This window comes from Corvus hawaiiensis, chromosome 13 (genome assembly GCF_020740725.1).
Source record: "Corvus hawaiiensis isolate bCorHaw1 chromosome 13, bCorHaw1.pri.cur, whole genome shotgun sequence".
In the NCBI taxonomy this organism is placed as follows: Eukaryota; Metazoa; Chordata; class Aves; order Passeriformes; family Corvidae; genus Corvus; species Corvus hawaiiensis.
The window spans coordinates 20,659,813-20,673,165 of NC_063225.1; the positions used below are offsets into that span (position 1 = coordinate 20,659,813).

The 13,353-nt window shown below is 55.5% G+C and overlaps 1 protein-coding gene across 2 annotated transcripts in view; it reads left to right on the plus strand.

Moving 5' to 3' along the window:
• The first annotated feature begins 3,850 nt into the window (after positions 1–3,850).
• NPTN (neuroplastin) overlaps positions 3,851–13,353 on the plus strand; it is a 51,581-nt gene continuing 42,078 nt past the window's right edge. Inside the window, exon 1 of one of the 2 annotated variants that reach the window (XM_048317401.1) lies at positions 3,851–4,093. In XM_048317401.1, the coding sequence (XP_048173358.1) occupies positions 4,006–4,093 (88 nt within the window). In that variant the 5' untranslated portion in view covers positions 3,851–4,005. The remainder of the gene's footprint in view (positions 4,094–13,353) is intronic. The other variant, XM_048317402.1, reaches the window with a different exon arrangement.

Consider the following 13,353-nt stretch of genomic DNA (forward strand, 5'->3'; position numbering starts at 1 on the left):
AGTTTTTTGCTGGGCTCTGTTTCATGCTCTGCCCTAGCGCAGAACAGATTCAAAAGAAAGTGAGCCCAAGTGAGGCAAAGCAAAGAAATTCTTCCCTTTGAGGGTGGGGATGCGCTGGGATGGAATTCCCAGAGCAGCTGTGGCTGCCCCTGGATCCCTGGAAGTGTCCCAGGCCAGGCTGGATGGGGCTTGGAGCCAGCTGGGACAGTGGGAGGTGTCCCTGCCCGTGGCAGGGGGTGGAATAGGATGATCCTTGAAATGCCTTCCAGCCCAAAGGATTCTGTGAATGCTTTCAAGGATATCACTAAACACATGGAAATAGCAGGGATCTCTCAAACACTCACAGCTGCAAGAAGACAAGCTCAAAATCCCCCACAAAATAAGGATGATGCCTCTTAGCTGCTCTCTGAGAACCGAAACTCTCCTGAATTTCCTGCCGATTATGGGGGTTTTTTTTGCGTCCTCTTTGCTCGCCTGGCTCCCAAGATTTTCTGTCCTCCTTTTCCTGAAGGAATAAGCAGAGAATAATCCAAATTGAGACCCACCAGGTGAAAAGATGGGTCTTGATCGAAGGGAAAACGCAGGGATTGTGAAAACTCCGACACGAATTTTCCCTGGCATTCCCAAAGCCAGGAATGACCGTCCCCACACGAGCCGAACACGTCACCCTGCTCAGGCTCACCCTGCTGGGAACACCGGGGTTTTCCTCACCACCAAGCCACCGTGGTGCATCTAGTGCTGGCAAATCCCCTTTTCCTGCATAACTCCAGTTGCAAGAGGATTCCCCTCCAACAAGAGGGGTTTTTGGCCACAGTTTTTATATGGCTGGATAGCTGAGTACCTTGTCATAAATCACTGGGGATTTGTAGGGACTTTGTGCTCCAAGAGAAGGCAACAGCAAGCCCTGGATGAGATCCGTGACTTTCTGCTCTGGTTTCTTGTGCTGTGCCATCACAAATCCATGGATTGGCTCCGTGCAGAATGACTTGGAATGGAGCCTTTCCAGGGAAGCTCCAGGTGAGAGCGGGGCAGTGTCCCGGGCTTGTCCCTGAGGCAGAACCAGAGGAGCACAAGTGACAGCTGAGTTATGTAATTGTGGAGAGAAACTCCGGCAAAACCGAGCTGGTGACAGAGGGAGGGGGAAAATTCCTCCTGCTAACTTGGGCGCGGGCCTGTGGCAGCGTGAGTCACCCGGAGCTGCCATGGTTACGGAGCAAGGATTACTGTGCAGATCCAGAGCCCGCTCCCAGCGCTCCCTCCTTCCAAACTTGGAAAGCAGGCACTGGAGGTAAGGCCTAATAGCGAGTGGGTGTCTGCAAGGAGCAGAGTTACAGCGAAATCCTGGGAAAACAGCGTGCAGACAGCAGCACGAGGGGCACCGCCATGGCAAACCGGGATTTCGGGGTCTCTGTTCCTCTTTTTGTCTGGTTCGCAAGGGCTGCTGTCACAATTGTTCCACGCAAGGGTGGGGGAAAAAGAGGCAAGAAAAAGCAGAGCGGTGTCACCCAGATGAATCAGCTGGCACCACCAGTGAGTCATGGAAATGCACCATGGAAGTTCTCCAGCGGGTGGAATCTCTGAGGCACAGCAAACCTGGCGTCCCTGGTGTTATAAACATATATTATAATGCTGGCTTCTCGCAAAGTATTAAGGTAGATATTATTATTTAGAAATGCTTTTTGCTGTGTGGATGTAGTTTTCTCTCTTTTTAGCAAGAATGTTAGCAAGTGTGAGCAAGTAAGAGAACCTCCAAGCGAGCAGAGGATGAGGCCCGAGGAGCTGCTGATCAACACTTTGTCCAGGGAACAAAAGGGCCCAAAGGCTGCTCTGCCCGGAGAGCGGGCGGCCAGGAGAGCCCAGAGCCGCTATCACCGCTCTGCCCGGGGGGCAAAGAGGCCAAAGCTGCAATCAGCCCTGACTGTCTGGAGAATTGAGAGATCCACCCTACCATCCACTCTTACCTAGCGGGCCCAACCCCAAGAATCAAAAGAAATAAAACCGCAAGGCAGAAGAATACGCATGCTCTAAAAAGGCGGAACCAAGGAGTGGCCATGCAGAACAGCTCCGGGGAAAGTTTGAATATGAATAGAGAACAGACAGTAAAAATGGTATAAAAAGGACTCACCTGGAGCATCAGGTGTGCTCTTGGCAGAGCGCCAAGGCACCCGGCCGTTATCCCTTTGCTTTATTTTATGTGTCTCTTATTGTCTTTCTATTAAACCCTTTAAATTCTCACAGGAGAGCGAACCTCGTTTTTCACAGAGGGGAGCCAGCGGCAGGCAGCGGGACGTGCAGCACCAGCACACGGGCAAACCCCGCCGCCGCTGCTCCTCAGGCGTGACCTCGCCCCTGCCATCCTCATGCAAGGCCTGAAGTGCTCAGGCAGGGATTTCGGCAGGGTTTTCACGGAAAAGGTGTGCCTGAGCCTTGTTTTCAGTGAGTCACAGCGGCAATAAAAGGATGTGGAGTCTGTCTGCAGGGTGAAGGAGGAGGGATACAAAGCCAAGAAATCAGCACAGTTTGGGATGTCACCACCCATTCCCCAGCCCACCCCACTGTTGCGGGCACGCCAGTGAAACAGGGCTCTGCACAAAGCTGAAAATCTGATTTTGAGGGATTTTTTGCTGGGTTTTTTCCCCCCCAGTCTCCTTCTCTGCCTCCTACAAGCCTCGTATCTCCCCGCCATCAGCTGGGGTCACGGGCACAGAACAAAAGCAAAAGCAAGGAGCCAGTCTGACCTGGCATCTGTGATTTGTGACAGGAAAATAGAGAAAAGCCACCCAAATTCGCTGTTTTCCAGCATGACTGGCTTGTCCAGCCACCCTGGAGCGAGTTTTTGTGCTTTTTGCCCACAATTCCACTGCTAAGTGCCTCTGAGGGGAGGATCCCTCAGGCGGGCTCCGCCATGGTGCCCTCCGTGTCCCTGAGGGGATGGATCCCTCAGGCGGGCTCTGCCATGGTGCTTGCGGGGATTGATGCCTCAGGAAGGCTCTGCCATGGCCCCCTCAGTGCCCCTGAGGGGATGGATCCCTCAGGCAGGCACTGCCATGGTGCCTCTGAGGGGAGGATCCCTCAGGCAGGCTCTGCCATGGTGCTTGCGGGGATTGATGCCTCAGGAAGGCTCTGCCATGGCCCCCTCAGTGCCCCTGAGGGGATGGATCCCTCAGGTGGGCTCCGTCATGGTGTCCCTGAGTAGGGGCTCCACCATGCTGCCCTGAGGGGAAGGTTCCCTCACAAGGGGCTCTGCCACCATGTCCTCAGTGCCCCTATGGGAAGAGATTACTCACAGCTCCACCATGGTGTCCCTGAGAGGACGGCTCCCCGATGAGGGGTTGCACCATCGTCACCCTCAGTGCTCCTGACGGGACAGATTCCTCAGGCAGGCTCTGCCACGCTGCCTCTGAGGGGGCATATCCCCGACAAGGAGCTCCACCATCACACCCTCAACGCCCCTGTTGGGAAGCTGTCTCAGGTGGGCTCCGCCATCGCGCCCTCAGCGCCTCTGAAGGGACGGTTCCTTCAAGAGGGCTCCGCCATCGGGGCCCTGACGGTACCGATGCCTCAGGCAGCCTCCGCCATGGCGCCCCTGAGGGCACGGCAGAAAGGGCAGGGGGGCAGCTCCCCGCCGCCTGGGCGCCCCTGTCCCGCCACCAGCTCGGCAGCTCCGCAAGGAGGGGAAGCCGCGGCCTGGAAGCCGCAGCAGGGCTGAGGAGAACGGCCCGAAGGGACACAACATGGCGGCGGGGGGCGGGCGAGGCGAGCGCTGACACCGCCCCCCCTCCCTTCCCTTCCCTTCCCGTCCCCTCCCGGCCCGTCCCCTCCCCGGCGGCGTCGCCCCCCGCCCCCGGCAGCTCTCGCGAGAGCGGGCGCTGCGCTGCGGTAGGAGGTCGGCGGAGAAGGACGGACGGAGCCGCCGCTCCCGCCGCCGCCGCCGCCTCACCCTCCTCACCCTCCTCACCTTCCTCCTCCTCCGCTTCCTCCTCCTCCTGCCCCTGCCTCAGGAGGATGCCGCGCTCCGGGCCGCTCCCCGCCGCCTTCTCGCTGCTGCTGGCGACGGCCGCGCTGCTGCCGGGACCCGCCGCGGCGCAGAACGGTGAGGGAGGGCGGCGGCGGGGGGAGCGGGAGGGGGGGCGCGTTGCTGTGGCGGAGGGTGCGCTGTGGGCAACCCCGCGGGTGGGGGGGCGACCCCGGGTTTGGGGGGAATCCCTCGTGAATTTGGGCCCCACAGGGGAAGGGGGAAGGGGGGAAGGAGGAGGAGGAAGGGGGGGGGGACACGACAGGCTCGGCCTCCCCCGGCTCCTCCTGAGGCGCCTCGTGCCGCCGGTAAAATGGAACATCTCCTCATCTCCTCCCGCCTACTGAACCTGCATCTGCCGGGCCGCCTTAAATCATTTATAATGCAATAAACCCCGTAGTTCCTTAGCAACTGGAGAGGTCCTTCTGATAGGAGCGTAAAAGAAGGAATTAAAAAAAAAAAAAAAGGGGGGGGAAAAAAAAAAGGAAAAAAGAAACAACCAACCCACCACACCCCAAGCCTTCTCCGTTCCTTGTAGGATAGCGTGAGCTAAATCCAGCGCGGCTGCCTCCTCCCCGGCGAGTTCGCAGCCAAGTGCATGACAATTAGTGGCAGAGCGGAGCGGGGCCAAGCGGCTGCTCCAGCCGAGCCTCCTGCTCCAAGGAAACCCTGCAGCAGCGCCGAGCAGAATGCGTGTCTGATCCGCCGGGCCGGGCTGGGCTGTGCGCTCCCGCAGCGCTCCGGACGGGGAGATGCTCCTTGTGCAGCATCACGGGCAGGGCTGCTCGGGCCGGGAGTGCTGGGAAGGGCCGGGAGCTCGGGCTCTCAGGAGGCTCTGCTCTGGATCCGCTGGGAAATCTGCCTAGGAGGAAGGGGTGCCTTGCTAGGGCACCAGTTCCGCGCTAGTTCCATCCTTTCGTCCTCCTTTCCCTCGCCTTCCTTTCTGCTCTGCAGATAATATTCAGGCCGAGAGTTTTCTTGCTGTCGAGGTGAATTTTGCCTTGCAGCATGAAGTCCTTGGCTTTTTGCTCCGGGGAAATCCTGAAATCACAGCGTTGTGGAATCCCAGATTGGTTTGGGTTGGAAGGGACCTTACAGCCCATCCCATTTCCCCCTCCCTGCCATGGGCAGGGACTCCTTCCACTAGGCCAGCATTGAGGCTTTTGGCGTGTTTGACAGCGATAGGCAAGATCTAGATGGGAAAAATACTGTCCCAAAGATCCCAGAGGAGAATTATTCCCGGAGTACGTGCAGATTTTGCCCTGTGGAACCGGCGGTAAGCCTTGTGTCTGTCTCTGTTAACCAGAGTTTGCCATCCACACCGTGAATGAAAACTGGAGGCTCTCTGCAGCCTGAGGCGCTTTTCTCTGGAGTCTGGGACAGCCCTGCTGGAGCTGTGTGGGAGTTAGGGGCTCCCGGGAAGGGGCTGGATGGGCTGAGTTGTGGATTAAATGTGGTTCTGTGCTCCCTCCCTGTGGCACTGCTGAGTTCCCAGAGGGGAGCAGCTCCCCGAGAAGGAGTTCAATGGAAATGGGTCGCGTGTGGGTGCGGGAGGAGCAGGGAAGGTGTCAAATGCCAGCAGCTGGGACGACAATCCCGAATGGCTGGGGGGCAGTGCAAACATTTGGCGTTTGTTAAGAGGCTGGAGGGCAGCGATGAAGTGTCGGGGCAGAGCTGGGAAGGGGCTTTATCGTGACTTCCGTGCTGGGCTTGAAGCTGACCGAGCTGCTCTTGGCGTGGGGGGAGATTGCAGCCCCCTGGTGTGTCCTGGAAGCTCATTAATTTCTCTTTTTAATGAAGCGGTGAGGGGGACTCTGAGTGCCTGTAGTGCTGTGGGAGCTCACGCAGGTGAGTGAAAATCTGCTTGGGAAGGAGTGGAGCACCCCAAGCCGAGTGTGAGGTTGAGATCCTTCTGAGGGTTAAAAATCCTAAGGTTTGTTGGTGCTCTGGAGAGTTTACCCCAATTTTAATGTAAAGGTTATAGGCCCTGCTGCAGAGGAGCTGGGCTTTTTTCAGCAAATAATGGCCCATGGGAAGCTTCCTGAAAGAGAACAATTCCTCTTTGGCACGGGGAGCAGGTCCAGCCATTTCCTGCGTTGTGGGTATTCCTTCAGATCTCCTCTGAAAGCAACCTCTCACCCACGGGTGTGTGCTTTGAAGGGGCAGGGAGGGATCCCAAAGCGCAGAGGCAGGAATTTCTTATCTTTTATTGATATGGAATCATCAGAGTCACGAAAGGTGATAGTCCAAGTGCTGCCGAGGTCAGGGTGATACAGGAATGGCCATGTACCTGTCACCTGGAGCAGAGAATTCCCGCTGGAATGCTGGCTGTTTGTGGGAAGCAGCTTTCTCCCCACCTCTGGCAGGAGATCCCTGCTGAATTCCCAGTAATTTTTCCAGACTTGGTGCAGTTCAGAATGCCTGGAGTCAGGCTCACCTATGGATTTAAGCTTGCTAAAACCAGGAGGAGGTGTTTGGCGCTCGGGTGGCTTGTTTTGAAAGCTCTTGCATCAACACTTCTTAAGATCCCAGGGAAATGTGTCAGGAATCGAACTTTTCCTGGATGTTCTGCTGGGAAAATGACACTTTCTGCTCATGGCTCGTATCCAGAGCAGAGTTCAGGTGGAACTGGGGGAGAGATGGGGAAGCTGGAAGAAGCCAGTCTGTCAGCAAGATCTGTGTTTAACCTGCACTTCCTAAGTGTAGCTGTTGGAAAATCGCTTTAATGCTTCAAAGCTCCTCGTGGAGGGGAGGAAAACGTGACTTTTCCACTTGCTGTTTCACCTTTGAAGTATCTTCATTTTGAAACGAGCAGCTGGAAAACCAAAGGCTTCGGCGTGGTGGTAATTCCACCACGGAGTGGTTGGGATTTAGGGATTGTTTTGTTGTGTAAAATGGGTGCTTGGGCTGCCCCCCTGCGAAATCTGCAGTGGTTTTTCAGCACACCGACACGGGGGTTGGACTGGGGAGCAAGCTGGCAAGCTCTGCCCCGAAGTGCTGAGAGTTCTTGGCCGTTCTTGAGGACTTGAAATTGCTCAGGTTGTTCTGAGATGGGCACGAGGGAAAATAAAACCAAATTAAGTCAGGTGGCGCTTGTTTAGTTCATCCTCTGCGTGGATGAAGAAGGAACTAGCTGGTTGAAACAAGAATACGGGTTTTCTGTTGGCAACAACCAGTATAAAAGTGACCACAAAATGAGGAAGATTAGCCAAATTAATCCTGAATTCTGAAAACGGATTTCTTCTTGAAGGAGCCAGTAAAAAACTTCACTTGTGTCCCTTGTTTGTGACCGCTGAGCCTCGTCCGTTCCGCAGCGCCCGAGTTCTGCTGCGCCTTTTAATGGTCCCCAGATAAATGTGAGGAACGGCTTCCCAGAGCATTTTTGGAGCCTGAGTGTGGGCTGAGCAGCGAGGAGAACGTTCAAAGTTCTCTCCCTCCTCCTCCTCCTCCTCCTCCAGCTCCCACGTTGGAAGCCGCGATGCCGGCAGCACGAGTGACGTGTTTACCCTGGGAAATTCTGCCAGCAGGTAAAGAGGCAACAACCGCTACTTGGAAAGCTCTCCTGGAATTCCATCGGAACCTTTCCAGCCACGGCTGCTTCAGTCAGTGCAGTTTACGTGAGGAGAGGAGGCTGTTGTCCTTGGGAGGTGGTGTTTTCCTGGCTGTGCCTGTGGAGCTTCTCCAGGCACGTTTTCTGCAGTGTGAGGGGTGAACCCGGCCACGCTTCCAGCTGGGCCCAGCTCAAGATTGAGCCGAGCTGAAGGGTTGTTCCCAGTGTCCTGCAGGTGGCATTCCCACCTGCATCCCAGTTTCCTTCCAGCAGAGCCCTGTCCAGTGGGGTCCTGCAGTGGTCAGGTGGTTGCTGCTGTGTGCATCCCTCTGCCGCCCAAACCAAGGACTTCTTGGAGGTTCTGCTGCCAGACCTCTGCTGTCGTCCCAAGTCCTGTTTTATCTTCTCAGCCCAGCCCAAGTTGGCTTTATCAGCCTCAGAGACCCATCACCAGTTTTATTTCATGGTTTCCATCTACTTGGTCATTACCACAGCTCCTAAAATTCACACACGTGCTACGCCTGCCTCCGTTCCTGAGATTTTGGGGTGTTTTTCTTTAGGGTGGTGTTACAGCTTTACTAAAAACGGGAGAATTCCTGTGTCCGTGCTCCTCTGAAGTTTAGTTTTGATGAACTTTAGAGTGGGAGGTCACATTGTCATGGCCAGCAAAGCACAGGCAGCCCCCACAGCTTGGGTCTTCCTTACTCCAAGCCCTTTTCCATTTTTAAAAGCTTCCCAGCAGAATTCTTCTTTCTGGAGGCTGGAATTGGGCTGGCTGGTCTGGGGGTTCCACAGGCCGGTGTCTGATCCTTTGGATGTCTGAGGATGGGCTTTGTGTGTTCAGTCAAACTCCTCCAAACAGGAGTATTTGGGTATAAATCCAGGGACTTTGCTTTTTCCCCAGTTAATTCCAGAATATGAATCCTGACTTCTGTAAAGCTGGAGGAGAGAGCTTACCTGGTAAAACATGACTCGGGAATTACCAAAGCTCTCTATCAAATCCAACATCCAATCATTCAAATCAGGATTATTATCTGCGACTTTGGCTTTAAAAAGCAAAAAAAAAAGGGTGATCTTTGCTCTAATTCCTGTAGTTCGGCATTCCGTGTTTTAAAATCCACAGCAACGACTGGATGGGACCAAGGGGTAGCTCCTCACTTTTTGGGAGTGCTCAGAGGGCTCTTGGGGCTCTTGGGCTGGTTTGGGAACCTAAAAATGAAGAGTTTTGTAGCTGGTGTCTTGATAGAGCAGGAAAACAAGAGGAAGGGGAATATCAGGGACTAGGAAAAAATGCGCTCGGCCGGAAAAAGCAACCGCGTGGAATTCCAGCAGCTTGGGAAAAGTGACCAAGGACACCTTGGAAATGAGGAGAAGATGGGTTGAAGTGCCTAGAGAAGAGCCCGAGAAGGCTTTTGGCAGTGCAGAGAGCTCCCAGCAGACGAGAGGCAGACCGAGGCAGCCTGGAATAATTCCGTGAGGGCGGACAGCAGGAGCTTGCGAAAAACAGATGCTCGGAGCATTTTTAAACCTGAGCGTGCACCAGCTTGGCTGAGCGCTCCGGGGTTATTTTTTTCCCGTGGTTTGTTGGAAAAGCTTTGTGGTGGTGAAGCAGAGCCTGCCTCAGGTTCAGGCTGCAGATGGGGAAGCGTTTGAATTGCTGGCGTTTCAGAGCGCTTGCAGCGAGTGAAATGATGCTGGAGCGGTTTGAAAGCCGCTCTGAGTCAGGGTTCAGCTGCTCTGGGTGGTAGCCTGGTGAAATCCGTGCCAGCCATGGGATGGTGGGAAGCTCCTGTCTTGCCAAAGGATTAGGAAATCCCTAAAATGCAGTTTTGCAGCTTGGTTTGGAGCTGGTCCTCTCTGTGTCTTCAAGCAGCGGCAAATCCCCGTTTGTTCTCCTGCGGTGGATCATTCCTGACGGAGGTTTCCCAATGGAGTTCACCCAAAGCAGCCTTTTCCAGGGAGTTTGATGGTTGCAAGCAGCCAATTCATGGATTTCATAGGATCCCAGAACAGTTTGGGTTGGGAGGGACCTTAAAACTCATCCACGGGCAGGGACACCTCCCACTGTTCCAATGTCCAGCCCGGCCTTGGGCACTGCCAGGGATCCAGGGGCAGCCACGGCTGTGCTGGGAATTCCATCCCAGCACCTCCCCACCTTCACAGGGGAGAATTCCTTCCCAAGATTTACCCTAAAGCCACCCTTTTGCACTCTGTAGCCATTCCCTGTGTCCTGTCCCTCCATGCCTTGTCCCCAGTCCCTCTCCAGCTCTCCTGGAGCCCCTTCAGGCCCTGCAAGGGGCTCTGAGCTCTCCCTGGAGCCTTCTCCTCTCCAGGTGAGCACCCCCAGCTCTCCCAGCCTGGCTCCACCCTTGGAGCATCCAAGCAAGCCAGGAATAAACGGCAGGGAGAAAATAAGTAAATAGAAATAGATACAAATAGATATAAATAGATATAAATAGAGCTAAATCCAGCCTGCTGGATTTAGCAGAGTAAGAAATGTTCCTGTGCTTCGGAGCCAAAGATTTGGAGTTTGGGCTGATCAGGCAGCTTGGTTTGCACTGCTGGGACCTTCAGGATTCCAGGGAATGAACAGGAAGCTCGCTGTCAGAGAGCTCATGTGGGTTTTGGATGGCCACAGGCACCCTGCAGCTCCCTCAGAAACCGGGAGCTTTGGGAAACACTTCCCTGGGAAGTGTTTCCCAAATCCCAGAGCAGCCCAACAGCTCGGGGTTGTGACTCAGAGCCCACCTGCACCTGGACTTTGGGAGTCTCCTGGATGGGCTCTTCCTTGTTTTTATGGAATTGGGGAAGCTGGGCCTTGCCTGCTCTGCTGCAAGGGAAGAAATCCGGGTCTGTTCTTTAGTTGAGGGTGATCCATCCCCTCAGAAACAGGGGGCGTTGATTTAAGGTCAAGTAAAGGTAAAAACACCTTTCCAAAGGTGAAATCCCAGGCTTGGTACAGGAATTCCACGTGCAGGGTTGGCTCAGAGCTCTGGAGCTGTGCCGGTGCGGTTGCTCTGAAGCTGCACTGAGAGGGAAATTCAGTGAGAAAAAGCCACTCTTTGGGCTTCATTTTGCTGTAAGAAACAGGATATTTGGTGCATTTAGCCCCTCTAGCCTAGAAACGGGATTGTTTTAAGTTACAATGCTGTGGGACCACAGTCCCCTCTGGGTTCCTCCTTCCAGTGTCACCTGTGACCTTTGTGGTTTTGGGAATATTTCAGTTTTATCCCATTTCTGGCAGTTCTGGTGTTGGGAGCGATGCTGGAGCAGCTGTGTGTAACCACTGGGTGCTGTGAGAGCTTTGCTTGCTGTCAAGCACGAGGGCAATTCAGTATTTTAATTTCTTTTAATGGGATATTTGTGATTAGATCTTTTTTTTTCCCCTGCTGGAACTTCAGCTCTTTGCTTCCAGAAACAGAACAGAGCCAGGACAATTCCCGATTCTCCCCAGTTTTGGGGGTGCTGAACCTGAGGGAAGGCTCAGATATTGTACTGCTGGGTTCCTTTCGGCCTTACATGGTTGCATTTTTATCTGACAGGGTTTTCAGCACTTTGCTGCTCAGCAGCAGCTTCTGTTCTCACTTCGGGGTCTCAGGCTCCCAAAGCTCCTATTTTTAGCAGCACCAGCATTGGTTTGGTGACCCCAATCTTGAGCCATATGGAGTGAAGGAAAAAAACAAACCCCAAACCCTAAATAAAGATAAATGTGGGGTGGGGTTTGGTTTGCAGGCAGGGAATTACAGGGAGAATGGAGCCCAGACCACAGGAGGAGGGGCAGTGCCCTGGCACTCTCCTGCTCCGGGACAAAACGCAGTTCTCATTCCCAAAGGATTTTCCAAGCCACGACCCCGTGGTCGTCCTCCTGCGAAGCAAGACGGAGCTGTTGCCTCTCAGAGGAGGAGAACTGCTGAAGAAAGATTGTTGGGTGCTTTGTGGGAACCTGGATTTGCTTGGATGGCAGCAGACAGAGCACCTTAGGTTCAGGAAAAGCCTCAGCAGCAAATTCCTGAGGGCTGGGAGAGAATCCCTGTTGGGATTCTCCTGCCTCGACCACGGCTGTCGCAGCTGGATCTGTTTATCAGAGGGATCCATTCTCCCGCTGCTTTTGCTGGGCTCTAGGAAGGTATTTTTTAAAAATCCCAATCTTTTAAAGCTGCTGTGAAGTTGCTGCCCAGTTGAACGTGGCCTCTTGTGGAGGGGACAGGGGACTCCTGGGTGCTGTCACCCTGCCAAGGGACGGCTTTGGAGCTCTGGGTGTAAAGTACAACAAAACACGGGGTGTAAAATACAAGTAGAACCTTTGAACTCGGGTCAGGGGCACACGGCTCGAATCAGGTTTCGTTTAGGTGGCCACTCGTGTCCCTCCCGAGCGCCACAGAATCCCTGCAGTGTAATTAAACACAATTAGCGTTGGCAGCGTGGCGGTGATGCTCCTTGTTTTAATTTACACCGAGCAAAGGAGGCTTCTCTCCGTGCTTTATTTCCTCTCCCTTTGCTGCTGCCTGCTCCAAGAGTCCAAATCTGCTTGGCCTTTAATTGGATTTCACTTCTGCTGCGAAAGCGCTGGGAGCAGCTCTGGGTGAAGCTGCGGGGCTCCCCCTCGCCTGGAAAACTCCCCCAAGCTCAGCAATGACCCCAGACGGGCGTTTTTGGGGTGGTTTCACCCTTTGGCACAGAAATTGCGCGAGGTGTGAGTGCAGCACGAGGGGCTGCGAGCGCCCAGCCCGCGGCGGTGATTCCTGCAGGGATTAGGATGCGCTAATCCGGTGCCAGAATCGAATGGCAGCTCAGAAACGCGGTGTGGGATGCTGCGGGGAGGAGCTGCCCCACACGGGTTATTTCTGGCCCCATAATCCCTGCGGTGTCAGTAGGCCACGCAGCTCGAACGCTGCCCGGGCAGGGAGGAGCTGGGCTCTGCTGGAGCCCTGATTCCAGCGGCACTGCCCTCGTGCCAGCTCCCAGGGGCGGGAGAAGCGGGAGCAGCCGAAGCGCTCGGGGAGAAAGGCCCGCTAAAAACGCGGTGTGGAGCACGGAGCTCGGCGTGTGAAGCAGAGCAGATCCGCTCCACAAAGCGTGGTGTCCCTGCTGCCTTTGAATGCGTTTCCTTCCCGCTTTCCTCTTCCCTGTGGCTGGAATTCCGGCCTTCTCCTGCTGCTTGGATGCGCTGGGGCTGAGTCCCTCTGGATGCAGCGCTGAGCGGGCAGGAATTCCTTCTCTCCAGCTGTGGAGAGCCTAAACTCGGCCTCACTGAAGCATCCCTCACCCCACCTCCCACAGCAGGGCTGGGATTTTACACAGCAGGCAGCTCAAACTCCGCTTTGGGCCGGGAAGCGCCGCTTTGGGCCGGGAAGCGCCGCTTTGGGCCGGGAAGCGCCGCTTTGGGCCAGGAAGCGCCGCTTTGGGCTGGGAATTGCCGCTTTGGGCTGGGAAACTCTGCTTTGGGCTGGGAAACTCTGCTTTGGGCCGGGAAGCGCCGCTTTGGGCCGGGAAGCGCCGCTTTGGGCCGGGAAGCGCCGCTTTGGGCCGGGAAGCGCCGCTTTGGGCCGGGAAGCGCCGCTTTGGGCCGGGAAGCGCCGCTTTGGGCCGGGAAGCGCCGCTTTGGGCCGGGAAGCGCCGCTTTGGGCCGGGAAGCGCCGCTTTGGGCCGGGAAGCGCCGCTTTGGGCCGGGAAGCGCCGCTTTGGGCCGGGAAGCGCCGCTTTGGGCCGGGAAGCGCCGCTTTGGGCCGGGAAGCGCCGCTTTGGGCCGGGAAGCGCCGCTTTGGGCCGGGAAGCGCCGCTTTGGGCC